The sequence below is a fragment of the Leishmania infantum genome, chromosome 26 (assembly GCF_000002875.2).
Source record: "Leishmania infantum JPCM5 genome chromosome 26".
Taxonomy (NCBI): domain Eukaryota; phylum Euglenozoa; class Kinetoplastea; order Trypanosomatida; family Trypanosomatidae; genus Leishmania; species Leishmania infantum.
This window is the reverse complement of record NC_009410.2, coordinates 680,214-705,590: the sequence shown is the minus strand read 5'-3', so window position 1 is coordinate 705,590 and position 25,377 is coordinate 680,214. Positions and strand designations below refer to the sequence as shown.

General features: G+C 62.0%; 5 protein-coding genes and 3 non-coding genes across 8 annotated transcripts; all 8 read right to left on the bottom strand.

Annotated features, from left to right (window-relative positions):
• Positions 1–307: 307 nt before the first annotated feature.
• LINJ_26_1920 (conserved hypothetical protein) lies at positions 308–1,288 on the bottom strand (the record flags this gene model as incomplete). Its single annotated transcript, XM_001470494.1, has 1 exon — positions 308–1,288. One exon carries the CDS (start codon positions 1,286–1,288, stop codon positions 308–310), a length of 981 nt encoding a protein of 326 aa, XP_001470531.1.
• A 1,329-nt stretch (positions 1,289–2,617) lies between these two features.
• Positions 2,618–6,286, bottom strand: LINJ_26_1910 (conserved hypothetical protein; the record flags this gene model as incomplete). The annotated part of the gene is made up of 1 exon (XM_001470493.1): positions 2,618–6,286. One exon carries the CDS (start codon positions 6,284–6,286, stop codon positions 2,618–2,620), a length of 3,669 nt encoding a protein of 1,222 aa, XP_001470530.1.
• Positions 6,287–7,466: 1,180 nt separating this feature from the next.
• On the bottom strand, positions 7,467–8,420 carry LINJ_26_1900 (conserved hypothetical protein; the record flags this gene model as incomplete). The annotated part of the gene is made up of 1 exon (XM_001470492.2): positions 7,467–8,420. The coding sequence occupies one exon, from the start codon at positions 8,418–8,420 to the stop codon at positions 7,467–7,469; it is 954 nt and encodes a 317-aa protein (XP_001470529.1).
• Positions 8,421–9,617: 1,197 nt separating this feature from the next.
• On the bottom strand, positions 9,618–9,677 carry LINJ_26_snoRNA18. The gene has a single exon (XR_001203185.1). It is a non-coding gene (small nucleolar RNA).
• Positions 9,678–9,733: 56 nt separating this feature from the next.
• Positions 9,734–9,803, bottom strand: LINJ_26_snoRNA17. Its single transcript, XR_001203184.1, has one exon. It is a non-coding gene (small nucleolar RNA).
• A 109-nt stretch (positions 9,804–9,912) lies between these two features.
• LINJ_26_snoRNA16 lies at positions 9,913–9,983 on the bottom strand. The gene has a single exon (XR_001203183.1). It is a non-coding gene (small nucleolar RNA).
• A 2,499-nt stretch (positions 9,984–12,482) lies between these two features.
• LINJ_26_1890 (conserved hypothetical protein) lies at positions 12,483–14,687 on the bottom strand (the record flags this gene model as incomplete). The annotated part of the gene is made up of 1 exon (XM_001470446.1): positions 12,483–14,687. The coding sequence occupies one exon, from the start codon at positions 14,685–14,687 to the stop codon at positions 12,483–12,485; it is 2,205 nt and encodes a 734-aa protein (XP_001470483.1).
• Positions 14,688–15,624: 937 nt separating this feature from the next.
• Positions 15,625–24,072, bottom strand: LINJ_26_1880 (conserved hypothetical protein; the record flags this gene model as incomplete). The annotated part of the gene is made up of 1 exon (XM_001470445.2): positions 15,625–24,072. One exon carries the CDS (start codon positions 24,070–24,072, stop codon positions 15,625–15,627), a length of 8,448 nt encoding a protein of 2,815 aa, XP_001470482.2.
• Between the last annotated feature and the right edge of the window lie 1,305 nt (positions 24,073–25,377).

The following is a 25,377-nucleotide window of genomic DNA, read 5'->3' as shown; positions in this document are numbered from 1 at the left end:
TATCGATTCACTTTCGCTTGCATCTGTTATGGCATTTTAGTGATTACACAGCGTCGAACCCACGTACAGCAGAACGTGCACCCCCATGCATGCGCGCACACACACATGACTAAAAGGCCTCGGCGAGAGAAACAGGCCTCGCATACTGGCATTAAGCAAGACAATAACTCTGGTTTCTTGAGGATACACAGAACGCGTCAAGCAGAGACACGAAAAAGAACCGGAGGGAGGGGGCTGGAGAGGCCACACAGCACGCATGACCACACACCGCAGTCACCTTGCCTTACTCTCCTGTTGAACACCCCTCTCACGCCTCCTGCTGCTGCTGATGAGCGAGGCTGTTGAAGTTCGCCCAGTACTTGTGCATTTCCAGCGCCACCACGCAGCTATCGCGGACGATCGGCTCGTGGTGTGTCGCGTAGCTCTCTAGCACTGGCAGCGTCGCCGGATCGGCGATCGCGCCGAGCGCCTCCGCGGCCTCGTGCCGCACCATCGGTGCCTCCTCTTCGTCCTTAAGAGCCGCAATCAGAGCTGGCTGGCTACTCGGGCGCTCGAGTTGCCCGAGGACAAAAGCCACCTCGTGGCGGAACAGTGCCGAGACGTTATCCTCGCGAAGGCCACGACAGAGCGCGGCGACCGCCGCCTCCGTCGCCAAGTTGCGCAAGGTGAACATGGCCATGTAACGGCGGAACAGTCGTGTGTGGCCCGACGTATCCAGCAGCACCGCCTCCAGTTCCTCCACGGTGTGCGGCACTGGCTCGTCAGTGCTGGAATACAGCGCGCTAAACGCCGGCGACGGATCCACAGACACGAACTCGCATCCGCTTGGCGGAGCCACGGCAGCGTCACCCTTCGTTTCTTTCATGGCGATTCGGGCCAATGCCAGTTCGCAGGTCTCGCGTATCGGCGCTTCCGGCTCTGTGGTGGGGTCACTATGCGCCTCGAGTACCTGCAGCGCGAGCGGCGAGCCGATGGCCCCAAGCGCCTCAGCCGCCTCATGCCGCGTCACGACATCGTAGCTAGTGGTGCGCAGGATGCGCTCCAGCTCCGGCACGGCCTCCTCGCGGCCGCTCTGGCCAGCGTTGTAGGCCAGCTCGTGCTGCAGCAAGACTGAATCGGTGGTGTCGATGGTCTCCAGGATTACCGTCACACCGGCTGCGGTCTTGAGGCAATCTTCTTTGAGCCGGTAAAGCTCGCGCATGCGGCTGTCCAATGGCTCCTGTGGGTCCAGCAGCTTCGCGTAGTCCTTTCGGACCTCCTCGACGGTGCGGCTGTTCAAAGCAGACATGTTGCCCGTGTGCTTCCTTTTGGCACTGGCTGTGCGTGCGTGACTGCCTTGCCCGGCGCTCGTTCTTCTCGCTTCTCGCTTCTCGCTCGCTCTTGGAGACGGTGCAGAAGGCGCGGTGGCGCTTGTGTGCGAGTTGGGGTGTTAATGTTCTCCGCTTTAATGTGTATTTGTGTGGTGTGGTGCTCAGCGCCGATGAACCGGGGGCCAGTCCTGCATGCGCGCAATCATGCACACCTGAGAGCAGGCAAGAGCACGTTCGGGGTGCTAACAAGGCCGCGGAGAAGGTGGTGCGCAGGCAAAGATGCAGCGGTAAAAAAGAGGCGGTCGTACTGCTTGGCAGACACGTACACACGAGCACACACACGCAAGCACATAGACATACATGCGCACGGAAAGAATATGCCTCAGCACGCACATTCTGCATGTGTTGTGCAGCCGCGGCGATCTTTTACGTCTCACGCACATGTGGCTGCTAGAGCTGATGAATATCGAGCGCCGCAAACACGCTTCAGCGAAAAGGGCCGCCGGTGAATGTCGTCTTCTCTCACGTGGCACTGGCTTGGATGTTTGCGTGTCTGTCACCATATCTTTTCGTGGGTGTCTGTGTGGCGTCGAATGCGGAATGACTGGTGCCTCTCTCGTGCTTCTGAGCGAATCCTCAGCGAACGCTGAGCGGTGAAAGGAAAACTAGGACAGGAGCCGCGTAGTTTGTGAGAAGAGGAGGAAAAGGGGGCGATGGCGAGAGAGCACACAGACACGCGCGCACAACTATCGCCACTAACCCTCCCTCCCCTTCCCTCTTGTTTAGCCGCCCCGCCCCCGTTGTCGTCCCTCCTCGTTTTTTTTTTTCGCGGCTCGTTGCGGCTTCCCGTTCTCTGGGTCAGTGCGCACTGAAAGTCATTATACGTAATCGCCGTGTTCATGTGTAGAACAGTTCGCAGAAGAAACACACACACAGGCGCACACAGGAAGATCGCCACATCCTTATGGGCACTCCTACACGCATACACACGCCTTTGCGTCCACAGTTGCACGCACGGGCGAGCTGATAGTGAGTCATCTCTGCCAAACGCGTGCAGCACGTTTGCAGGGTGGAGAAACGGCGGCACATGCCACACCGTTTCTCGTCACCATCACCATTAGCCGGCCAAGAACTTACAGATGTCAACATCACTGTTGTCACCGAACTAACCATTGTCTCTGATCTTATCGTTAACAGTGTCTAGAACCAGTGCAGCCCCTACGGAGGCCACGTGCATATGATAGCATCCATGCCAAGGCTGCATTCGTCCAACCTGCCCACGGCCATCACCACCACCATCACCCCTCTCACAGATTGCGCATTGTCTGACGAAAGGTGAACACCTCCGAAAAAAACTTGTCCTGCGACTCAGCGGCGTGGGATAGGGTGGAGAGCGCCTCACGCACCATCGGCTGCTTTCGCTCTGGGTAGGTACGCACAAAGTTCTCCACGAAGGAGTACCAGAACGGCGGATGCACCTCGAAGATGGGGTACACCACCGCGCAGCTGACGCTCAGGGCGCGGTCCTGGCATACAATGACGTTCATGGCAACCGAGATGAGTCGCTCCCAGAGCGAGTTGAATGGCTCCAGTGTGCGAGCCAGCGCCTCCCTCGCCAGTCGCGTCGCCCGTGGCGCCGAGGCACCACAGCCGGAGCGGCCGCCTGCACCACCGCCGCTGCGGCCACCAAGGCTGCCCGGGGTGCCCGAAAGACGGCCAGACGGGCTCGCGTAGAAGGAGGGCAGCTGCATCGGAGACGGCGGAGGGGTGCCGTGCGTGCGCGCCTCTAGCGCTGGCGACACCGCTTGTGTGGAGAGCGCCTTGACCTCTCTAATAAGGCCAGCAATGAAGCTGAGAAAGGACAGCCCATGTAGCAGCGTTCCGGTCTGCGTGTCGACGTCCTCGCAGAGGTACACGACGAAGGAGATGAGCTTCTCCAGCTCGCTGGCGTCGAGGCTCATGAGAGGGCGATAGGCGAACTCCTCAGTCACGGTGCGCAGCATGTTCACAACGGCGTAGGGCACCTTCGGGTACTCCCTAAAGTATACAAACGGAAACACACCGACCATGCGCAGCAGGCCGAGGAGGACGTTGTCGTAGGTCTCGTCGTGGTAGAAAGCCATGGCCCCGAGCGGCACAAAGCCGCCCTGGATCGACTTCCTCAGCACACTCAGGGACAACGCCAACGGTTTCAGCATCATGTCGTACGCGCCATCAACCATACCACCTCCGCCGGCGCTGCTCACGCGTTGAATGTGCTCTTCTGTGATGCACTGCTCAATGATGCTCTGCATGAGGGAGCACATGTGCTTGAAGAGCATGAGACCGCAGGAGCTGTGCGCGGTGCAGCACGGCAGCGTGCACCGACCCCCCATCTGCGAGACGAGCTCTTCAAGGAAGCGCAGAAAGGAGACAATCACCATGCTGTGCTGCGCCGCGGACCGGTGCAGCACCTCGTGGAAGGAGCTGGCGTGGTCACATACCCACTCAACAAAGTCGCTGAGCCCATCTGCGCTGTCCCGTAGCGCCAACACGACGCCGCGCAGGTCGCGCATCCAGCCCGCCGTGAAGAGCGCGTCGTTGCCGCCGCCGCCGCCGAGAGTGTTCTGCATGCACAGCTCGATCGGCTGAAGGAACACTTTCAGGTTAGCCTGCGAATACGGCGTCACGCTGAGCAGCCGCCACAGCACCGCAGAGAGGTTGGTGCGCAGCTTGTAGGTCTGTACCGACTGCGCCAAGGGTAGTTCCACAACCGGAGGCAGTTCAAGGTGCAGTTCGGCTAGCATGGCGTGCGGGACATCCATGCATGCGTTGCGGATGAGCTCGATGGACTCGCGGATAATGTGCGCTGTTTCCTCGTCAGTGGTGCGGTTGCCTGTGACACCACGCATGATGTTGTGCCCTGTGTTGTTGAGTATGAACTGGAAGAGCGCCACCCGAGACTGGAAGACGTTCGTGACGACGGTGTTGAGTGCCTCGTGCAGGCGCGAGGAGCTGAGCACACTTTGCACCATCGTCAAGAAGTGCAGGAGTGCACGCTCAACGTAGGAGCTGTAGAGAGACGACCTCGATGGAGCAGCGGCGCCGCTGCGGCGATGATTCGCGCAATCCACACAGAACATGAAGAAGCCCGAGCAGGCCTCCACCGCCGACTCCTCGACGGCACTCAGCACATGCCGCACGAGCCCGCCGGCGAGGTAGAACAGCCAGGTGGTGGCGCTGGGGCTCGTCAGAACGTTCGAGCCTAGCCCGTTGTGAACGTAGTTCGCCAGCAGCCTCATCGCCTCCGTGTGCTCCAGCAGAGCGAGCGTCGCCGCGGCGTCCGACTGCGCGAGAATCGACTCCATCGTGGCCTCAAAGTCCTCGTCAAACTCCATGTTGTACTCCATCCCCTCTAGGTCGCCGTTAGCGTTGTTCGTGTCACGGCGCAATGACCCCTGCTGGCCACTGCCGCCTGACACCTGCACGCGGGCTTCAAAGAAGCACATGACCAGCTCGGGCGAGATGAGCTCCAGATCCTTCGCGGACTCCTCCGACATGCTGTACATGCGCCGCGAGGTCGCCAACCGGCTCCAGAAGTTGAGCAGGGTTGTCGCTGTCGTGAAGGAGCCGGACTGGCCGAATGGGATGCGGAAGACGTCCAGTGACACGGCACGGACTGCTGACACCCACGTCTGAAAGACGGAGCTGAGGTGGAGATCGCGATAGCCGAACGGGGAAACGAAGCGGTAGCACGCCTCCGCCAGCACCGTCACGTAGTGCGGTACCTTCAACCGTCCGTCGGTGAGCTGCATTGTGCGGACGAGGTGGGTCAGGGCACCGTTCAGGTACTGGACACGCTCCTCGGTCGACTCGAAGAAGGTGCGACGGACGCCGCACATGCTCGTCAGGCCCGTGAGCAGCGTGGCGCAGTGGGGGTAGGGCAGTGTGGCGTGCTGGCCCCACAACACGTCCCACGTGTGAGGCGCAAGAAGCACCCCCTTCCATGAGCTCGGGAACTGGGCTGACAGCGCCTCCTCGGTCTCATCGACCATGATGGCCATGAAATCATAAGTGAGGCAGTCCCGCACAAATTCCGTCACCTCCAGCACCATGGGAGATGCGCCGTTAATGCCCTCCAGCTCGGCCACGCTGGCGACGAAGATGTCCAGCATGCACTCGTCGCGGAAGTTGTTGCTGCAGCGGCGGTGAGAGGAGAAATTCATGTACGTCTGCGATTTGGCCGAGTCGTACTTGCTAAACTCATTAACGAGGGTGCTGAGCAGCAGCAGGGCAACATAGTAGGCAGTGCGACGCTCCTCTTCGTTACGGTACCCGGTCGGGGCAAAGCGGGAGTGCCGGATGATGCCGTAGCCAAGCGGGCCACCGTCGTTGCTGCTCGGGCCACCGCCACCACTGCTGGCAGAGATGCTACTCGCGCCGCCGACCATCGCTGACGAGGATGACGCGCCGCCGTTCGAGGAGTCGATAAGGTTTGCTTTGTCGTCGTTGCCTCCGTGCGAGCCGGCTGCCGTGCCGCACCCGCCGTTCTGTGAAACGCTCTTCGCGTATGAGGGTGACGCGTCGTGAAGCATCTGCAGCGCGAAGGCAACCGCCTCCACCAGAAGCGCGCCTTTCTCAAAGCACAACTTCGTCAGCTTCGCGTACGCGTTCATGAGGCCCAGCGTCACGTGCCGCGGGGCGCCGGCAAGACTGACCCGCTGCACGCAAGTGCCACACATGTTCACCACCACCTCGAAGCGCTGCTCGTTGGAGAGCCACTTTCGGTTCGCTCTGAACCACGTCACCACGCCCTGCGACACGAACATCAGTGCATATTGGTTGTTGGACCGCGCAAAAATCGCCTCGAGCGGGGCTACGTCTGCGTTCTCCTGCGTGAGAGCAGTGAGACGCTCCTGCGCGAGCCGGCGAGCCTCCGGATCCGGACTGGCGTACATGGACTCCGCCAGGGAGTCGATCTCCTCTACGGAGCCCATTGCCGTACTACGTTTTTCGTGTGTGCACAAGAGTTACCGGGGCTTTATGTTCATTGAACGCGTGTCTGAGTGTCTGTGTGCGGTGAGGTGGGTAGGTGGGTGTATAGAAAGGAAGGCGCGTGTGTGTTCGACTCTAAGTGTGTGTGTGTGTGTGTATGGAGGTATGTACGGGTGTGTGCGTACCGATATGAAGGGCACCTATGAAAGAGTCAAAGGTAGAGGAACGAGAAAGAGAAGAGGGGAAGCGCTCTACGGCCTGCCGTGTGGGTGTGTGTGTGTGTGTTTAGCTGTGTATGTGCGCGCTCGATCTCTGCGACCCCCCGTGACACGTGTCAAGTGTGCGCCGTTGCACACACGAAACAAAGAGAGAAACCAAGCGAAAAGGGGGGTATAAAGCACACAAAACCCACAAAGGAACAGGCGTCCGAAGCAACACAAAGGGGGAGGGAGGGGAAGGGGTGACGAGGCAACGCACGCGTCCCCTTTTCCTGTTGTCCGGGGGTAGGAGAGAGGGGGAGGTACCACCGAGGGAGAGGGAGAGGAGGAAGGGGAGGGTAGAGATGATAGAAGCAATAAGAAGGAGCGTGTGAGGGCTGCAAGGGTACAGGAGCCACTCAGCCTACGGCAGAAGCGTTCGAGGTGGCACCCGCACCTGTTGCAGAGGCACTAGCACCTTCGCTCGTTATCCTGGTGCACCGGCTGTGTTTGCTTGTGTATGTTTCTTGCACCCTGCAGAGCAAGGCGGCCCATCACGCTGCACCGCGTATGGCATAACTGCAGTGCTTTGGCGGAGAGGGAAGGTGGCAGCCGCACAACTTCCTCTCCCGCTTCCCACCCCACCGCTCAAACCGCCTCGAGTTTCTCGATATCTTAACAGGTTCCTTGCGCCGGTGAAAGAGACACAAGCAGCATGGCATGGGAAGACAGGGCATGCACACGCACAAGAAGCAGTGGGCCCTCACCGACTCTGCCATCCACCACCTTTCCGCCCAACAGCACGTGCACACCACAACAAGGATGGGGGTTCGCGGCTTCTCTCGCCCGTCACGCCGTGCCCACCTCTCCCCCTTCCATCTCGAACAACTCGAAGATCGAGCCAGGCAAAAACGAAAAGAACTGTAAAGGCTGAAAGGGAAGCCACGTGACAGAGATTGAGATCACCTGCGATGCATCTAGCGACTCACCGAACGATGCAGCTCCGTGCCGTTACGGTGAAGCTTGACAGCAGCTTCTCAAGCTGTGTATTGAAGGTGCGCGACAGCGCCAGTGTTGGCTCCGCAGTGAGAGCAGCGGCGGAGGTTGGGGCCGGTCGCGGCCAGCTCCACTCCATCGCTCCGGATGGAACGGAGGTCCACCTTGCGGCATCCGCAGCATCCCTGCCTTGCGTGCAGGGAGGGAATCTCTGGCTTTCATATTTGCCTTCCGCCCCCTCCGCAAGCTGCGATGTCGCCGCGCCGGCCGTCTCGCCCCCAAGCGCAGACGACGGCGCTCGCCACAACAGCTGCTCCTGAGCGCGCCAGCACTGAGCTGGAGATCGAAACGGATTGCACAGCGCCGCCGAGGCGCACTCGTACAAGGCGCGGCAAAGTGGCACCATCGCATCCGCCGGTGCATCACTGCCTACGGTCACCAGTAGCGTATGGATGCCAGTGGCAGAGCGAAAGCCGTAGCTTCGCAAGCGGTGGCTCTCCAGCAGCTTTCCCAAAAACCTTGCGTCCGTCGTCGGAGAGATGAGCCGCGCCGTGTTCGCTGCTGGCGCGTTCGCCATGGAGGCTGTGGCTGGCGTGGCGCCGGCCACCACACCCCCCACCTCGGTAATAGACGACTCACCGCTCTTGTTAGAAACGAGGGAGGCCTCGGTGCCGCCCCCCACGAGCGCCGCTGACGAGGGCGCCGCAGCGCCAGTCGACGGCAGCGCCGCCATTTCGCGCATGTCCTCACAGCGGTCCAGGGAAGCGAAGAGGACAAAGTGCAGCTTGATCACGTCCTCAGGTCCAACGTAGAGATGCGCGTGCAGCGGGGCTGCGGGAGAGTTGAGCACGTCCTTTGGCGACGTGTAGGTGCGCAGCAGCAGCGGCGTCCCCTCCACGTCGACGATTGCGACAGCGGCCACCGCCCACGTCTCCAGTGGCATGTTCTGATGTGCTCTGGTGTGCTCTGGTGTGTGTGTGTGTGTGTTCGGCCGTCCCTCTTGCCTCACTGTCGTTGTCTACTGCGCAGCGGAAACGACAGTGTGTGCGGTGCTGCGCTTGCGAAACGGAAGAGGTAGGAAAGTAGGTGGAGGCTACTGTTGATGTGTTTCGCTCTGGATGGTAAGAGGAGCAGCGGTAGAGCAGAGGATGTACCCGAATTTTGTAGTCCTGCGTTCCTGAGATCAAAAAAGAGGGGCGGTGTCGGCGAAGAGCGCGTGACGAGTGCGATGCCAGGATTATGCACGCGATTGGCAGAGGTCGAGTGGTGCCGAGTGCAACGTCAAGGATGGCCACGACAGCTGCGGCAGGCTTCTTATATGTTCGTTTTGGTGGGAAAAGGACGTCTGCGCAGACACGCAACGGCAAAGGAAGAGACAGACGCACATGGAAGCTGCATCGATGAGAGGCGAAACAATAGAAAGCAGCCGAGGTGGCGTGAGAGAAGGGGAGGGGGGAGGGGAGGGCGGCGAGGTGAACATCGCAAAGCGCAGAGCGAAGCAGGAAAAGTGCATAGGCAGCGGGTAGGCAGGCTTCATCCGCATGCGGCTCGCAGCATCGCACATGCGTGACGTGTGCATATGCGTGTGCGTGTGTCTTTGTGTGTGAAGGGTGTGCAGGCGTGTCTGCTTGCACAAGGAGGCAGCGGAGTCCCTGAGCGGTTCCTTCTTTCGCTATCCCTGATGTCCCTCTGACGCGGTTGAGAGAGAGAGAGACGAAAGCGGCGTGCGCCCTCCTCCCACTGATGCCTATAAAATGGAAGGTGAAGGTGCACGTTACGGCCATATGGAACGGTGCGCGCAACTAGCCTACCTACACAGAGAGAGAGAGAGAGACAAGGCCAGCCACCGAGCCAACCGCTGCACAAGGCGCCCTGGGCCGTCAGACATAGATTTCGTTGAAGATTGCAACTCAATGAAGCTCACATCGCCGCAACGCTCAGAAAGAACGCAGTAGATTCCACAGGTCAGTCCATCATTCACCGAGCCCCTGCAGTGTGGCCTTCCCGCTCGCACATGACGACAGTGGCGTTGACGCGGGTGGCGGATGCTGGAAGGCCACACAGTGCCTGCAGCCTCATGCTCCCCCCCCCGAACCCCTCATACAAGCAAGCACACCTGCACAGCTCGCTCGTCGTCTTGCAACCCTTTGACACACAAGACCTCGAATACGGGAGCAGATGCACAGCGCATCCATTCGAGCGGTAACACGAGCTGCTTCGCCACGGGTGACTCCGGTCACTCGCTCGCATGCGCTTCTTCATGCTGGCCTGCCGGCCGCACCACCGCCTCCCACAGCCTGCAGCGTGAAAAGACGGGAGTTGGACAGGCGCACACGCATGCACGGCGCAGACAAACACAAGCACAGAGAGAGAGAGACAAGGCCAGCCACCGAGCCAAGCGCTGCACAAGGCGCCCTGGGCCGTCAGACATAGATTTCGTTGAAGATTGCAACTCAATGAAGCTCACATCGCCGCAACGCTCAGAAAGAACGCAGTAGATTCCACAGGTCAGTCCATCATTCACCGAGCCCCTGCAGTGTGGCCTTCCCGCTCGCACATGACGACAGTGGCGTTGACGCGGGTGGCGGATGCTGGAAGGTCACACAGTGCCTGCAGCCTCATGCTCCCCCCCCGAACCCCTCATACAAGCAAGCACACCTGCACAGCTCGCTCGTCGTCTTGCAACCCTTTGACACACAAGACCTCGAATACGGGAGCAGATGCACAGCGCATCCATTCGAGCGGTAACACGAGCTGCTTCGCCACGGGTGACTCCGGTCACTCGCTCGCATGCGCTTCTTCATGCTGGCCTGCCGGCCGCACCACCGCCTCCCACAGCCTGCAGCGTGAAAAGACGGGAGTTGGACAGGCGCACACGCATGCACGGCGCAGACAAACACAAGCACAGAGAGAGAGAGACAAGGCCAGCCACCGAGCCAAGCGCTGCACAAGGCGCCCTGGGCCGTCAGACATAGATTTCGTTGAAGATTGCAACTCAATGAAGCTCACATCGCCGCAACGCTCAGAAAGAACGCAGTAGATTCCACAGGTCAGTCCATCATTCACCGAGCCCCTGCAGTGTGGCCTTCCCGCTCTACTCCCATTCCTGCCTATTCTTGTCGACGACGCACAGCGAAAGATAGAGAGCAGTCGTACGTGCCGTGATGGTGGTCGTGGCACTACAGCGGAAGAGTATCGAAGATTCTCTGCCACGTATTCGCTCTCTGTCATACAGCATGAACCCAAACGGCGCTCTACCCCCTGCAGACCTGCCCCACCGGCACCCATCGCACGGTGCCGAGCAGCCGTAGACGCACGCGCTGCAGCCATGCGCTGGCCCAGCCATCTGAGAGCACGGCCTCTCACCCAGACACCACACGCACGCCATTCGCTTCGCAGGTGGCTCCAACGCGGTGCCATCCACGGCCTCACCGCCGACATCAGTGGCGGTGCATCGCTCTGTCTCCCCCACCCCAACGTCGTAGCCACCTGGCCCTGCCACCACCAGAAGTGGTTCGGCATGGGCAGGGATGGAGGGAGGGGTGACGGGGGAGGGGGAGCTACCTGGCCTCCCCCGACGCAGAGTGTGGGGGCACTTGGACCCTGTGATGCCACGCACTGCGAGATGCGTATCCGCCCCTCCTCGTCACGGACGACTAGGGAAGACGGGGGAGCAGAAACATGCTCGGCCCATCGTAGCGAATTGCTCTGCACCCAGATCGCAGTCTCACACCGCCGAAGCGCCTCAGCTTGCTCGTGCTCCCTTTGCACTCAACGAGTAAGAGCTACAACACGGCGGCGGAGCACGTCCTCTACGTCCCTCGCACCCCTACTTCTCTCATCTCGCCGCTCTTTGCACCCAGAGAAGCAGCCATTCTTGTTTGACTGATGCCCCACCTCGGAAGCTAAAGGCGGCCAACGAAGAAAGAGAGAAGGAAAGAAAGGGGTGTTCGATCACGCACACACACGCGCCGCCCTACCCTCCCCCACCCTCTCCTGTCGAAGCGGTTGCGCGAGCGGTGATCTCATGGGCAATGAGAGGAGGAAGCATGGGCTGCGGCGTATTACCTCTGCTGTGGTTGACTGCAGCGTACGCTATTATCGCGCACTTGCGACGAGCCTCCCCATATTCACGTTCGCACAGGCAAGCACGCCATCGTGTGTGTGTGTGTGTGGATGGCGCACGTGCCCGCTTACCACCATCACCACCCCATCACACACGCACACAGCGCTCTACGGCGGATGGAAGAGGGATGGAGGGAGCTCATACAAAATTATCACCATAAGACATCCAGAGAGAAATACGCAGCAGGCACGCAGGAGTGACGCAGAAGCGGGAGAAAGGGGGAAGAGGGGTGAGGACCGAGTCTAAGGGATAGGGAAGGAGGCAAGGTGGCACGGCATACACCTCTGCGCATGAGCATCATGCACACACACGCACACGCGCGCATCGCCTTCTCTTGCGCGGGACGCCATCGACGCGGAGCGGTGCCGCCATCTTCTCTTCTTCTGCAGCGTCGTTAAACTCCGCACTGCATCGCTCCTTTGACAGACGAGGAAGAGGGGGGGGACAAGCAACGGCTACGGATGTGAGATGATGAAGTCGTAGAGGCAGAGTCGCAAGATTTATGAGGGAAGATGGAACAAGACACGCCTGTCTCCATGGATGTGCCCACGCCTGTATGTTGTTACGCGAATGCGAGAGGGAGCACACTTACGTTTTAGAGGCGCACACAAGCACAAACAAACAGAGCAGCAAAGGGCGCATCGCGCTGATCCGTCATACGAGAGAAGGGGGGAGAAGCACTCATTGAAGAAGCGAATAAAACTCGCGTGAAGGTGGAGCAGAAGAAAAGCCTGAAGGTGTGCGTTGCACAGCTGAGCAGCAGCACGGTGAGCTTGGGAGCCCCCTCGGTGAAGCCACCGAGACGAGGAAAGACGTGGGGGGGGGGGGGGACTACATTGTCTCACTCCCTCACTCATGGCTTGCGTCGGCTTGTTCTCGCTACCCCTCGCTCGGCTTCATACCCCGCGCCACTACCGGGAACCCCTTCGGCTGCACGCGGGCATTGTTGATCTCCAGCACATCACCCATCTTCTGGTAGTCGAACCGGCGACTCTTCTTGCCGTAAGTGGACTGCAGCTCCTCCAGCAGCTTCTTCGCCGCCGCCTCGCGATGCCAACGGTTCGTGAGCCGGTACGTGTGCGCCATGTCGTCGAGGTCGCCGGTCGGCATCTGGTCCACGTAGGGCTCCTGGTAGAAACCCTCCCACTTGAGCTGCTCCTCCGCCTCTGTATCGCTGTTGAATGTGACGGCGTGCGAAAGCGGACGCTCGACGCTAAGAGGGTCCACTCTATCCTCGCTGGAGGTCATGTACTCGTCCATGTGCGGTGACGACTGCCGGTAGAGATGACGCATCGCCTCCGACACCGGCTGCATCCCAGGCACGAGTGGGTCTTCGAGGAGCTGCCGCCGCGCCTGCTCTTTGCTTTCAGGCTCGTTAGTGCCGTCGCTCAGCTGCAAGTCGACGGCGTGCGTCTGTGCGCGGAGCTCCTCGTCTGACAACCGGCGCACCGCACTCGCGCGCAGAAGCGCTTCCTTCTCTTTCTCCTTAGCGCTCCGCTGCACATCCTCGACGTAGCGGACGAGGGCGTCGCCGTCAAAGTTGTGCGGCAGCCTCAGCTGGCGCCGACTCCAGTCCACATCAAGCTCGGGGCTCAGCAGAAACGTGAACTCCTGCCAGTCCCAGTGCGCCAGCGCAGGGCCGATGCGGAAAAGCTCTTTTGCCCACGCCAACCGCTGCGCGTACGTGCAGTCGTTGTGCACGAAAGCGTCCACGCCGCCTGGCTCGACCATGCCGCGGAACTCCTTCAGGTGCCACATCGTTGTCTCCAGCATCTGCTTCGACACGCTGTAAAGCTTGCGCTGCAGGTCAAGCTTGCCGTGAAGCGCCTGCAGCCATTCGCGGAGCTCTTCCGTTGTCCGCATGGACACGTCGACGATAACGACACCGTTGGCGCGCGTGGCGTGACGCATGCCAATCTCGAGCGTCAGGTTTGTAAGCCCGTACCCGTGCAGCAGCTCCTTATTGCGATGCAGCAGCCGCAGCACATTCATCGCCTCCTTGTGCGAGCACGAAATGAGCATGTCATCCAACTCCAGTGCAGTGCACAGTTCCGCGATAAGCTGCTCCACCTCCGTCGCGAACGCCGCCGCTAAGGTGCGACACTGCGCAATGGCGGCGGCATTCTGGTGAAGGAAGCCGACAAACTGCAGCGCGGTAAAGTCCCATGGAACCGTCAGGCCCCCCGTGATGTCTGCACCGATGGCGAAGTGGTCGTCGATAATCAGCGGCATCGAGCTCCACTGATCGTAGTGCAGCTCGCCAAGAGAAGCGCGCAGGGTGTGCAGCGCTGCGGAGCACTGCAAGGGGGACAAGGTCTTGGCGAAAAGCACCTGATCGGCGTCCATCAGCTCCTCGAGCGTGGGCACGCTTGTCAGCGTCCACTGCATCGTCATCACCTCGCTCGCCTCGTCCAGCAGGGTCTTGCCACCGCTCTTGGCCTTCGCCCGGGGGTCTGCTCGACGACGACGCAACGGCTTTGCCTCCCGTCGCGCCGCTGCCGCGTCCTCAGCGACAGACATGGACTCTGTGACCGAGTCGATGCACTCGGCGCGACGCAGCAAGTCGCGCAAGAACTTGTTCACGGAACGCTCCACCAGGCCACGGTTCGACTCGCTCGCGACAAAGCCCTGCGGAAGCTCGAACGTAGAGTGGATGAGAACAGTTTGAGAGTCGCGGTGCAATGGCGTGCCGCCGCCAGCGCCAGAGCCGTCAAAGCCGCTGCCGTCCGCCGCCCAGTCTGCCGCCCGATAGGCTCGCTTGGCGAAGACAGACTCCTTCGGCCGGCCGTCGCTGTTCTCCCCTTCGCCACCGCTGCTCCCAGCGTCGCTTGCGCGCGCCGACCGCTGCGCGGTGACGGCATCGGCGCCGCCACCCTCTTTCTCGTCGATGCGGCGATAGAAGCTAAAAGAGATGGAGGTGGCTGGTGGTGCGCGCAGCGTCCCTTGCTTGAACTCTCTCGCCCACGCTAGTAGCTCATTGAGCTGAGCCACGGAGTTTTGGTTCACAGTTTGCTGCTGCACGTTGTGGTGGAAGAAGTCGGGGTGCACCTTCAGGAAGAACGCGTTCAGCGCCTTCTTGTACATGGTGGCGGCAACAATGCACGATGAAGATCAGCGCTGAGCGGCCTACATGCACACGCACCTGAAACTCATCGACGCTCCGTGCGCATTCCCACGTCGCAAACCGGCCCACGGAGAACAACAGAAAGGAAGGGAGAGCGAGGAGAGAGGGCGATGCTTACCGTTAGAGCAGGGTGATAGTAGCAGTGGAAGAGCCAGTGAATAGGCCGCACTCGCCGCCCACGCACAGACTAACGCGTCGCGACAAACCAGACCCGTCACGCAGATGCTTGTACAACAGCGAGAGCAGACATTGGACGTCGCGTCCGACCTCCGCCGTACATAGGAGAGATGACACCACAGAGCAGTGTGTAGGAAAGGGCCAGACGGATGTGGCAGCTGCGTCGTGCAGTGTGTTCGGGATGCACGTAGACAAAACAACCGCGCATCCAGGATGCGGTCCAACAGTGGCAGCGTGCCGGGCGCATCCGCCTTCCCTGTCTCTTTCACTCTCCTCCTCACCTCCACGCATATGTTCAGGAGCGCCACACAGACGCGCACACAATCGAAGACGGAAAGGAAGGGCAAAGCACGCAACACGAAAAAAGAAAATGCGATCCACAGAAGACCGCACGTGACGACAGCGGCGAGCACGCAAACCCAGAGGATGAGGATGAGGATGGGAGCGGAGGAGAAGCCAGAGACCACGAGATGCCGCCGCGTCCAGCACATATGAAGAGGAAGGAGAGAGCACACACAAGCACAACAGCAAACAAGAGCAGCCCTCGTCACCGAGCCCGAAAGAGTAACACCCGAATCAACGGAATCACAGTAGCGCACCTCGCGCCGGAGCCTTTGCTGCCATGCGCGCACCGCTCATGCTAAGAAGTGGCCCTGAGCGTCACGATAGCGCCCTCTCCCTCCCCGCACCCGAGAGTAGAAGCCATGCAGCATCACGCGTCTAGCGCGACGGTGGCGGTATGTGCGCGTTCAGCATCGACTTCTTCACGGCTTGTGTAGCGCGTCGGATGCTGTTTTTCAACAAGCGGAGCGCCTCCTGCACGTGCTTGGAGCTCTTCATTTCAATGTCCAGTGTGAGAGAGGCTTGGCAGAGCTGAAACACGTACTCGTGTGCCACCTGGTTGACGCCAGCGCTCGCTCGAGATGTGGTACTAGTCTCGTCGTTTCCACCAACGAGCAGCCACGCCGCCTTCGAGGACGACGAGACGGTGAGCAGCGCACCAGCCATCAGTGTCTCCTCCATGTCATGCGAAGAGGAGCCAACCTCGTCCGGAGTGAACGGCCGCTGAATCGTGATGACAAGGTGCGACGCAGACGACTTGGACGACTCCCTCTTACGCGGTATTTTCGGCATTGCCGTCGCTGGCAGGTGATGTCCGCCGTCGCCCGACTCGCCGTTGATGGCGGACGAGTGCAGGGAGGAGTTTTCACCGCCGTAGATGCCGCTGGAGGCCGTGTGAATTAGATCATCGCCCGCCGCGCACTCGAAGCCGCAGCCTACCGGATGCACCAGCATCTGCGCTCGCCGTGAGCTGCGGCCAAGCTTGCGACTCTTCTCAAACGTCAGCACAAACAAGATCTCCCACTCCAGCGATAGCTCCACCTTCTGTGTGCCCCACTTGCCACGGCCAATGACGGTCTTCTGCTGATGCTGCGGGTCTAGCGGGACACTACCGCGGGCCACCCCGTCGTAGGCGACTCGCATTAGACGCTTGTACTTGCCCTCCAGCACGCGCTCATACTCTGACTTGCATCGGTCCGAACCGGCGACGGAACTAGAGCTGCCGGCGCCAGCCGCGGCACCAGGCTGATGATGGCTCGGTTCCAGTGACCGCGAAGAGGCGTTGCTGTGGCCAGCAGTGTTGGAGTTATCGCGCTCTACCGGCAGCCGAGGCAGTGGCACCGGCGAAACAGCTGCGTTAGTGCCGCCAACGGGCCTCGTCTTCGACGTCGGCATTACTAACGATGAAGACGACGACGCGGTTACGGCTGTGGCGCTCGGGTTACCGCTGGCATCGCTGCGGCTGAGCAGCATGTCGCCGCCTCCCTTCTTCGCAGCCGGTGCCGCCACCGAGTCCGTGCCGTCAGCGAGCTGACGCACAACGCGTGGCACGGGCAGAGGAGAGAGCGAATTCTCCGATGCGGCGACCGCCACTGTCGGCGCCGGCTGCTCGAGAGCCAAGCCTAGGTGTTTCGAGGTCGGTGACCCGGCTGCGCTGGACACGGCCGTCAGGGGCGACACCAGGCCAGTGTCGGAGCCCCCGTCCGGCGGACCGCCTGGCTCGTTCAGAGCGCTTCGCTCCGGCACGTCCTCAACGCCGGCGCGCGACGGCAGCGTCGTGGAGACCACCTGCCGGTACATGGCAGGGAAGTACTGTGGGTTGAGAGACTGCGGGCTCGAGGGCGAGCGTGGGGCTGGGGCCGGCGCCGTGCCCCGCAGCACCACAACGGGGCCCGCCTCGCTCGTCGGCTCCTCTGTCACCTCATCGAACGAGATACTGCTGGTGTGCGTGATGGCGTGTGGCGGCGTAGGCGGACGGCGCGGACGAGTTGGCGGACGGCCCTGCAGGTTGGTGGCACCAGTAACACTGCCATCGGCTGAGGTGGGGCAAGACGGCTGCCGTGTGCCTGCCGCAGTCGGCTGTGGTGGTGAGCTGGGGGCCGCGTTTGCTCCTTGAGGAAAGGAGGTGCCCGGCGCGTCTTCACCGGTGTCGCCGCTGCCCACTCGCGGCGCGCTGCCGCCTTGATTGCTCTCCACCCCGGCCCTCTCGCGTCTCAGCACTCGGTCCACCGCCACTGTTGGGGACATGACCTCCTCCTTCAGCTGTTCCGCTCTGGCGGTGCTCGGCAGGGCCGGGTCCATGAGCACCTGCCAGGACGAGATCCCCAGCTCGTGTTCCAGCGCAGCCTGGCTACCATGATAGTAGTGCACAAGCGCCGCGACGCTTCCGTGGCTCTGCAGAAGCCGAGCCTGCACCGCCGCGCGCGGCTGCAAGAAGGCCTGCACTTGCGCCGCCGTGTCAGCGACGGTCTTGTACTGGCGAAGCAGACGTGTCAAACGCGGAAAGTAGAACTGGTCCACCTCCTGCACACTGAGCGGCACCAACCCGCTGCGGCTGCCGCGTCCGACACTGCGGCGGACGCCATGGTTGCTGTGCTGCAGCCGGTCCGCCAGAACGGCGCGGCGCTCGTTCGTCTGCACCTGCACCTGAAGCATTGCTGTTGCCACGCCGCTGTCACAGTGCAGCGACACAGACAGCACGGCATGCTCAGCGTCCTCGTCGGGTGGCTGCAGGAACGCTAGGAAGTCGTCACACAGACACCTTTGAGCCTCCTTCGCCAGAGCTGCAAGAGACGGCGGGGAAGACGGCGCGATTGGCGCCACGGCATCTGCCGGTGCGACACTCGTGCCGTTGTTAGAGTTGGTGCTGCCGCTTCGGCATACGTGCGTGGCGGTGTGGAGCAGCCGCCACGCGCGGCACACCGCCGTCCCCTCCTGGTGCGTGTAGGAAAGCGTGAAGGTCTTGACTCGGCCGATCAGCTGGCTGGAGCGGCGCTGCACTCGGATCGGAGACACGATGGCGACGTCTTCCTCGCCTTCCGCTTCCTCTGCTTGCACGCCCGTGGCGCCAGCGTGAACCAGCTCGGGCTGAGTTTGCTGGCACCCCTCCGACTGTTTCTGCTGTGGCTGGGACAACAGGGTGCCGCCGCTCCTCGCTGGGCTTCCAGCTCTGCCGCTACTGCCGCTTCGCTCCTCGTCGCTGCGCTTGTCAATGAGCAGCCGAGACGTCACGGCACGGAGCGCATTCCTTTCAGCATTGAAGTCGTCCACGTGTTGCTGCCCCTTCTCGTCGTCCTCTGCAGCCGTAAGAGAAGCACGGGAGACGTGCAGCTGCGGAGCGAGCGGCGGTGCCACGGCAGCACCGGCCGCATCGCGCGTCTTCGCTGGCGGCGACAGTCTCATGAGCTTGTCCGCGAGCACCACTTCCACAGACGGGGAGTCTGGCTGCGGCACCTCCGCATTTGAATTGGCCAGCGCCAATGGCGATGGCGAGAGCGCCGCAGCGGCGCTACCGAGTTCGATGCAGTGGGTGTGGTTGAGCTGTTTCTCAGGCGTGGTCACACTCGTCGAGTCTACCGACGCCCCCTCGTCGCCCTCTTCCCTCTCCGCTCCCTCGCGCCTGCTCGTCGTCCACTTCGCGCCGCCTTGATCGCCGCCGGCAGCGGCGGCAGGTGCGAAGGCGCTGGCGCATTGCCCTTGGTGCACGGTTGCTGGTAGGCTCTGCCGCTGCCTTGGCTTCGGCTCGCCGCCCACTCCGTCGTAAAAGTTGACGGCATGAGGTCGCGGCGGATGCGTCGCGGCGGACGGCTGCGGTGACAGTGCCACGGCGGCCTCCGAAGATCGACATGACAGGACGTCGTGCGGGGTGGAGAAAGAGGTGTAAAGACCGCCGCCGTCAGCTGCTCTGTCAAGCAAGTCAGGTCGTCCATCGCTGCCGGCCGGCGTCTCCGCTCCTCTTTCCTTGATGCAGACAGAGGAAGGCGCATGCGGCAGTGCATCCCGCGCTGTGTCGCCGACTGGCATTCCCAGCTCTCTCCACAAGGCGAAGTAGAGGCGGTCGAGGCGCACGATACCCTCTGTGCCATCGGCGTCGTCCAGTGCGCCAGCCGCTGCCGCAGCAGCACCACCACCGGCATCATTGATTGGGACGAGTGTCGCATCGGCAGCGCCGTGGTACTGATGGCGCGCGTGCACTGCAGCCTCAGCAACTCCGCCGTAGGCGATCTCGAGCCTTGCCCGCACCGCCGCGGATGACCGCGCAGCTTGCTCGATCGCACGCACCGGATCCCACAAGTCCTCCGCTGTCGGCGTCCCATGTGAGTCCTCACCACACGTGACGTGCTGCGTAAGGAACTGCAGGAGTCGCTCAAAGAGCACACGCTGCTCAGGCAGCGGCACGTTCAGCACCTCCTGTAGCAGCTGCGCCATGTCCCCTTTCCGCTCGCCTGTCGTCACCTCGAAGCGCATCCAGTGCACATCTGCCCCCAGCTGGCTCGAGTCGCCGCCATCCGCCACGGTCGCCGAGGGCGGACCAGGAGGAAGGTAGCGAACCGACTCCGCCGTGGTGGTGGCGCTCGCGGCCTTGCCTGCCCCACCGCCGTCACCACCACCCTCGTCGCCGCCCTGCGCAGAGGTCGAGCGCGTTTTAGAGGCTGCCGATGCGCGCTTCAGTGCAGCTAGCAGGTCCTGCTCGAGTGCAGCACGGGCTCCCTCGCCGAGAGGGTCTGGCGATGGTCGCAGCAGAACACCCAAAGCACGACAGAGCAGATGTCCAGCTGGGTGGTCATAGGAGAGCACGAAGGTGCGAGTTCGCCGCAGTCTCGCACGTCGGCCACCCAAGCGCCTTGCATTGGCGGTGGTCGACACAAGCGCGTCGCTGACGTCCACGCCCACGTCTACGTCCGCGACCACAGGTACCACAGCCGCTGCGTCGGCAAGGACAGCGCCGGCCGGCGCTCCCAAGGTTATAGGTGGGGTTTTCTCTGCCTTGCTCATAAAGAGCGCACCAAAATTCGACCCACCAGGCACCGAGAGGCCGCTCTCGCGACGCGGCAGCAGGGTCGTCTGCTGTTGTTGCTGCGGCTGCAGGAAGCGGGGACCGACGCCAGCGGTAGCCAAGTCTGAGGTGTGTCGCGCTGCCACCATCACAGACACTGAGTCGGACGGCGGCGGTGGCAAAGGAAAGGACGAGGAGGAGACTGAAGCGGCGGAGACGGCGGCACCAGCTTCGACGTCGTTTGTAAAGTTCCGTAGATGGTGAAGCGGGGTCGTGTTGACCAGTCCGTTGGGGCTCTCGCCACCTGCCCCGGTGCCGGCAGCAGCGACGGCATCGCGCGGCGCACCCAGTGCTGCGAAAAGGTTGCGCTGAGGACCGTCCTGTGCGCGGTGTTGCTGCTTCTTGCCAGCAGTAGGAGTGGCATCAGTGCCGAGAGCGCCGCAGCCGCCGCGGGTCATCTCCGACACTGCCAACGCTGAGGCTGTTTGATCTCCGTGTGCAGTCGCCGTGCCGGCCAGAGCACGTGAAACTTCGGTTGATGAGCACGGCTTCTGCTGCGCAAAGCAGGACAGACCTCTGGTGTTGGTGTCTTCCTTCTCCACAGCCTGGGCAGATGCAGGCTTGGGCACATAGAAACGACTGCACGGACACGTGCAATACACATCGCCTTGATCATCGCAGCCAGCATAAAAAACGTCCACGCTCGCCGTTGAAGCTAAGAAAGCCGATGGTCGACGCTGGCCGCCGGCGCCGCTGCTGCTGATGGACGATGTCGCTTCCACCGAGGGAGGCGCGCTAAAGTACACCGTCAAGGGTGGCGCCCGCTCTTCCTGAGTCGCATCACCTGCATTCGCCGCACCGCTGCTGCTGTTCCCGTGAACCTGATTGGAGCACACGGCAGACCGCAATGTGGCGCGCCGCAGCACCGCCGTTTCGGCGGCCGTGCACACCTGCTGCAGATGCTCCGCGCCATCGTCACTGGCGCCATTGACGCCGCCGGCAGTGCCATCACCTCTGGCGCTTACAAAGCCAGAGTTGCGCTGCAGCGCCAAGGCGGTTAAGCGAGCGATCACAGCAGGCCTAGCAGCAGTGGACGTGGTGGCAAGCGACGCTAGGCAGCTCCGCGTCGCATCTACATCAACCTCAGCGTCGCCATCCAAGAGAAAGGCTGAGATTACCCGCACGCATCCGCGCACGGTGAGCAGGTTGTCAGACAGGTTCAGCACCGCCAAAGATGCCAGCATGCCCGTCTGCGACCGTCCGCGCCGCACGCTCACGCATAGACCACGCGCGCCGGCGTCCGTCAGACCGGTGTTGCTCAAGTGCAACTCACGTACGTGAAGAAAAGCAGCCGGTGGGAGACGGCGCCGCACCACCGCGTTGAAGGCCACGTGTGCCATCAGCTCGCCAAACATGTCGCCAAGCCGTGTCTGGTTACTCACGGTCGCACTGTCAAGCCTAAACTCGACCTCGCCTTGGTCCTCGCGGTGCACATGAAGTCCTCGCTGGGCTTCGGGGCTGCGCAAACGCTGCTCCACCGCGTCCCTGCAATTCGCCTCGGCCAAGAGCGCCTTCTGTGCCTCTGGGGGCACCAAAGACCACTCGAACGTATCGGAGAGATCGACTAGGTCGAGCAGCGGACAGCTGAAGAAGATGTTCAGCAGCAACTCGCGGAATCCCAGAGGCGAGCAGGTCTGGCTAAGCGGGACACCATAAAGGACGAGTGTGGAGAGAGCGCACGATGTGGCGAATCCGGCCACGTCGCTGAGGGCGGTGTGCTGGCCCCGCATGAGGGCGCCGGAGTAGACGAGCGGCGTCTTGGCCAGCCTCAGCCGGCACGGTAACGGCCGGAGTCGGGGTAGGGGGCCGCGGCCATCACGGCTTCTCGCACGCGCCTCCCTCTCCTCGGACTCCATAGCTTCCTCTTTGGCAAGGTTGGCTGCCTCGTGGTGCGCGCTTGCCGGCAGCGGCAGTAGCGACGTCACACCAGCGACGTTGTGCGAGAGCACCAGGGTGCGCAGACGGTGCGCACGACTGGCGGCGGCAAGTATGTCGGACAGGCCGCGTGCCGAGGCACGGCAATCGCGCAGGTCGAGCAGCACAGGTCCAAGGGGCAGCGCCGCGACCAAACCGCGTGCATCGCCTCTGCTCTCGCCCTCGCTATATCCAGCGTGCATGACGCCGGCAGCGGCGGCCGGCTGCGGAGACGGTGGTGCTGAGCCTACCTTCCGGCTCCTCCTCGCATGCCCGCGTCCACACTTCTGGATTACTTGCGCGCAGCAATCGCGCAGTGCAGCGGGGAACAGGGATGGGTCCTGCTCGAGTGCCTCCAGATTCAGCTTCGCCACATAGACGGAGAGCGTCTGCATGCCGTAGTCCTTCAGCGGGTTCCCCAGCAGGCGCACCTCCTCGAGAGTTCCCGCCATCCACAGCATCATCTTGCCCAGATGCGTGCAGCTGCGTTGAGTGAAGGCGTTGCCGCTGAGGTCCAGCACACGCAGGTGTGCGAGTGGGGCCGACTGCACGGCGGGGTCACCGCTGCCACGGCCGCCTCGGCCGCTATCCACCTTGTGGCGACTTGCTGACAAAGAGCTTTGCTGCCAGCTTCGACCCGCGCTGCGGCGGCCGTCGGCTGCGGCGGACAGCCCACAGCTGCCACGCACCAGCTCCGCCACCTCGTCGTCCTCCAAGTGCATCTGGACAAGGCGCAGCACCTCCAGCGCGCGGAGCTGCGGCAGGATGTCCTGGGAAAACCACGTCCATTGATGGCGACGCATGTGGCAGCACGTCAGGTCCAGGGCAAAGATCTGGTTAGTCTGCGTGTGGCGGCGTAGGTGCACCTGCAGTCCAATCCAGCCGACGGTGCCCTCCGTGGAGAAGCGATTGTACTCCTCCGTGAGCGAGCGCAGGGTGAGGTGTCCGATCGCAACGGGCTCAGTAACGCTATCCCCCCCACCGTTCTTCACAGCCCCTGCGTGGTTGACGGATGCTTGGGAGCTGCCGCGAGTCATGTCGGCGGCGGCCTCCGCCTCCTCAGCGGGTTCGCAGTGACCTCGTCGCAGCGCTTGGTTCCGCCGCTCTTGCTGCACCCACACATCGCTGATGGAGGGGGTTGCAGCTAAGGCAGCAGATGGTGCGCTGCTCACAGGCAAACTCACGCATCTTCGCATCCGCCTTGCCGCACTGCCATCCTCCTGTGCCGTCGTCTCCGCAGGGGCGCAGAGGGTCACAACACGGGCGGAGCGCGTTGCGGCGCCACAGCCAGAAGACATAGTAGAGACGGCGGCGCCGCCTTGGTGCGTCGTGGCCAGCAACGGCGGTGGCAGCAGGAAGGATGCGCCTTGTGCGTTATCGTGGGGGTGCAGGAGGAAGGACCACGCAGGCGCCGGCGGCCGTAGAAACGGAGCGGCAGCGTGTGCCGAAGGGATAGAGGCGTGCGGCGCCGACTCTGCAGGTGCGTGGCACACGGGACTCACATGACGATGGCGGCTCTCACAGTCGCAGTTGACAGACGCGTTCGCATCTGACGTGGACAACCCGCCGGAGGCGGCCCGAGCGCCAGGGGACCCGCCACTCGAGGTCCGGTAGCGGATGTGGGGTGTGAAGGCCCCCGTGGGGGAGCGCCCGAGCTGCTCGCTGACATGACGGCGGTTTCTCTCGGGGTGCAGTGTGGCCGTGGTTGTCGTAGCATGACGGAAGTCATGTTGACCAGGCTTCAGCAGAGAAGTTCCTGCTGCGTGGGGAAGCGAAGAGCGCCATCGAAACGGTGTCGCCGGGATGCCACGGAGGTCGTCGCCGGTGCGGCCCACATTGTAGGCCCGGCTTCCCATTGGGGCTCCCCACACCCGCTGCCGAGAATGCAGGGAAGAGAAGGAGTACCGCCTCGAGTGAGGGCTTGTATTAACGATCGGGGAGGAGAGACACTCCAAGGCAGCCCAAGGCGATGATGCGGGCTGCGACGAAGGAGGCGGGGCCGGTGCCGGCAGCGGGGCTGCACTGCTCGGACGCGGCTCCTCCTCCTCCCCTTCCACTGACGCGCTGATGGCGCCTGCGAATGCTGATATCGTCGGTCTAGCGTGAACCTGTGCGTCGGCGTCTTGCCCGTCTGTTAGTGCCGTGCCGTCCGAGCGGTCCTCATCCTCCGCGTTTGATACCGAGAGCGTCTGTGGTGTCGCGGCCACCGTGAAGCTGTTCAGCAGAAGCCTCGCCGGTCCTGTGGAACTGGAGCTCATTCAGCAGCCCTGCGCGCTCGCCCTTCTCTACTGTGACGGAGAAAAACAGACGGGAGTTGACTACCGGATAAGGGCGGATGAAAGGGGAGTTGCTGGCTCGTGTGCGATCTGGAGAAGAGTAGGCGGTGAGGTGAGTGCCGGAGTCTCCTTACGAAGCGCGCGGACACGCGCGATGCAGAGGTTCGATACAAACACAAAAAAATGAAAAGCAGCAGAAACTTCTGGCAACACCGCGCGCGCGCACCGCACTCAAGAGGGGCACGCCCCCCCCCCTACGGCGAGAGAAAGAGAGCAATCTAAAAGCGAAGCAGTGACGAGAAGGGGGGAGAAACACACTCGCGCACACAGCGAAAGAGGCGAAGACCAAAGAAAAAACGAAAGCAAGACGGGAAGAGCCGTGGCGGCAGCACAGGGAGCAGAGATGAGAGGTGCCCCACACACACACACGTTCATGCACAAGCGGTGGAGGGATACCGGGGATGTTGCTTGCCGGTGCTCGTGCGTATTCTTGTGCAAGTGTGTGGGTGCGTCTACTTGCGTGGAATGATTGGAAGAGGGAGAGGGACGGCGGCAGCGCTGACGAGTAAGTTTTCTATAAAACCAAAAAAGGAAGTGCACAAGCCAATGAGAGACAGATCCGTGTCACCCCAATGCACGCACGATGGCGTCAGCCCCCGCTCTCTCCCTTCGCGGCAGCAAGAAGAGCAGATGGGGGGAGGGAGGGAGGAGGTTCGGACGGTCGGACTTGTGTGTGTGTGTGTGTGTGTATGCGTGAGTAGGTCAGTGAGTGGGTTGGTGGGTGGGTGGTGTTTGTGAGTCAGTGGCAAGCCGCCTCTTTTTGCAAAACCCTTTTTTTTTTCGTTAGCGATGAGAGACACCCGTGCGCGCGCGTAATATCCATGG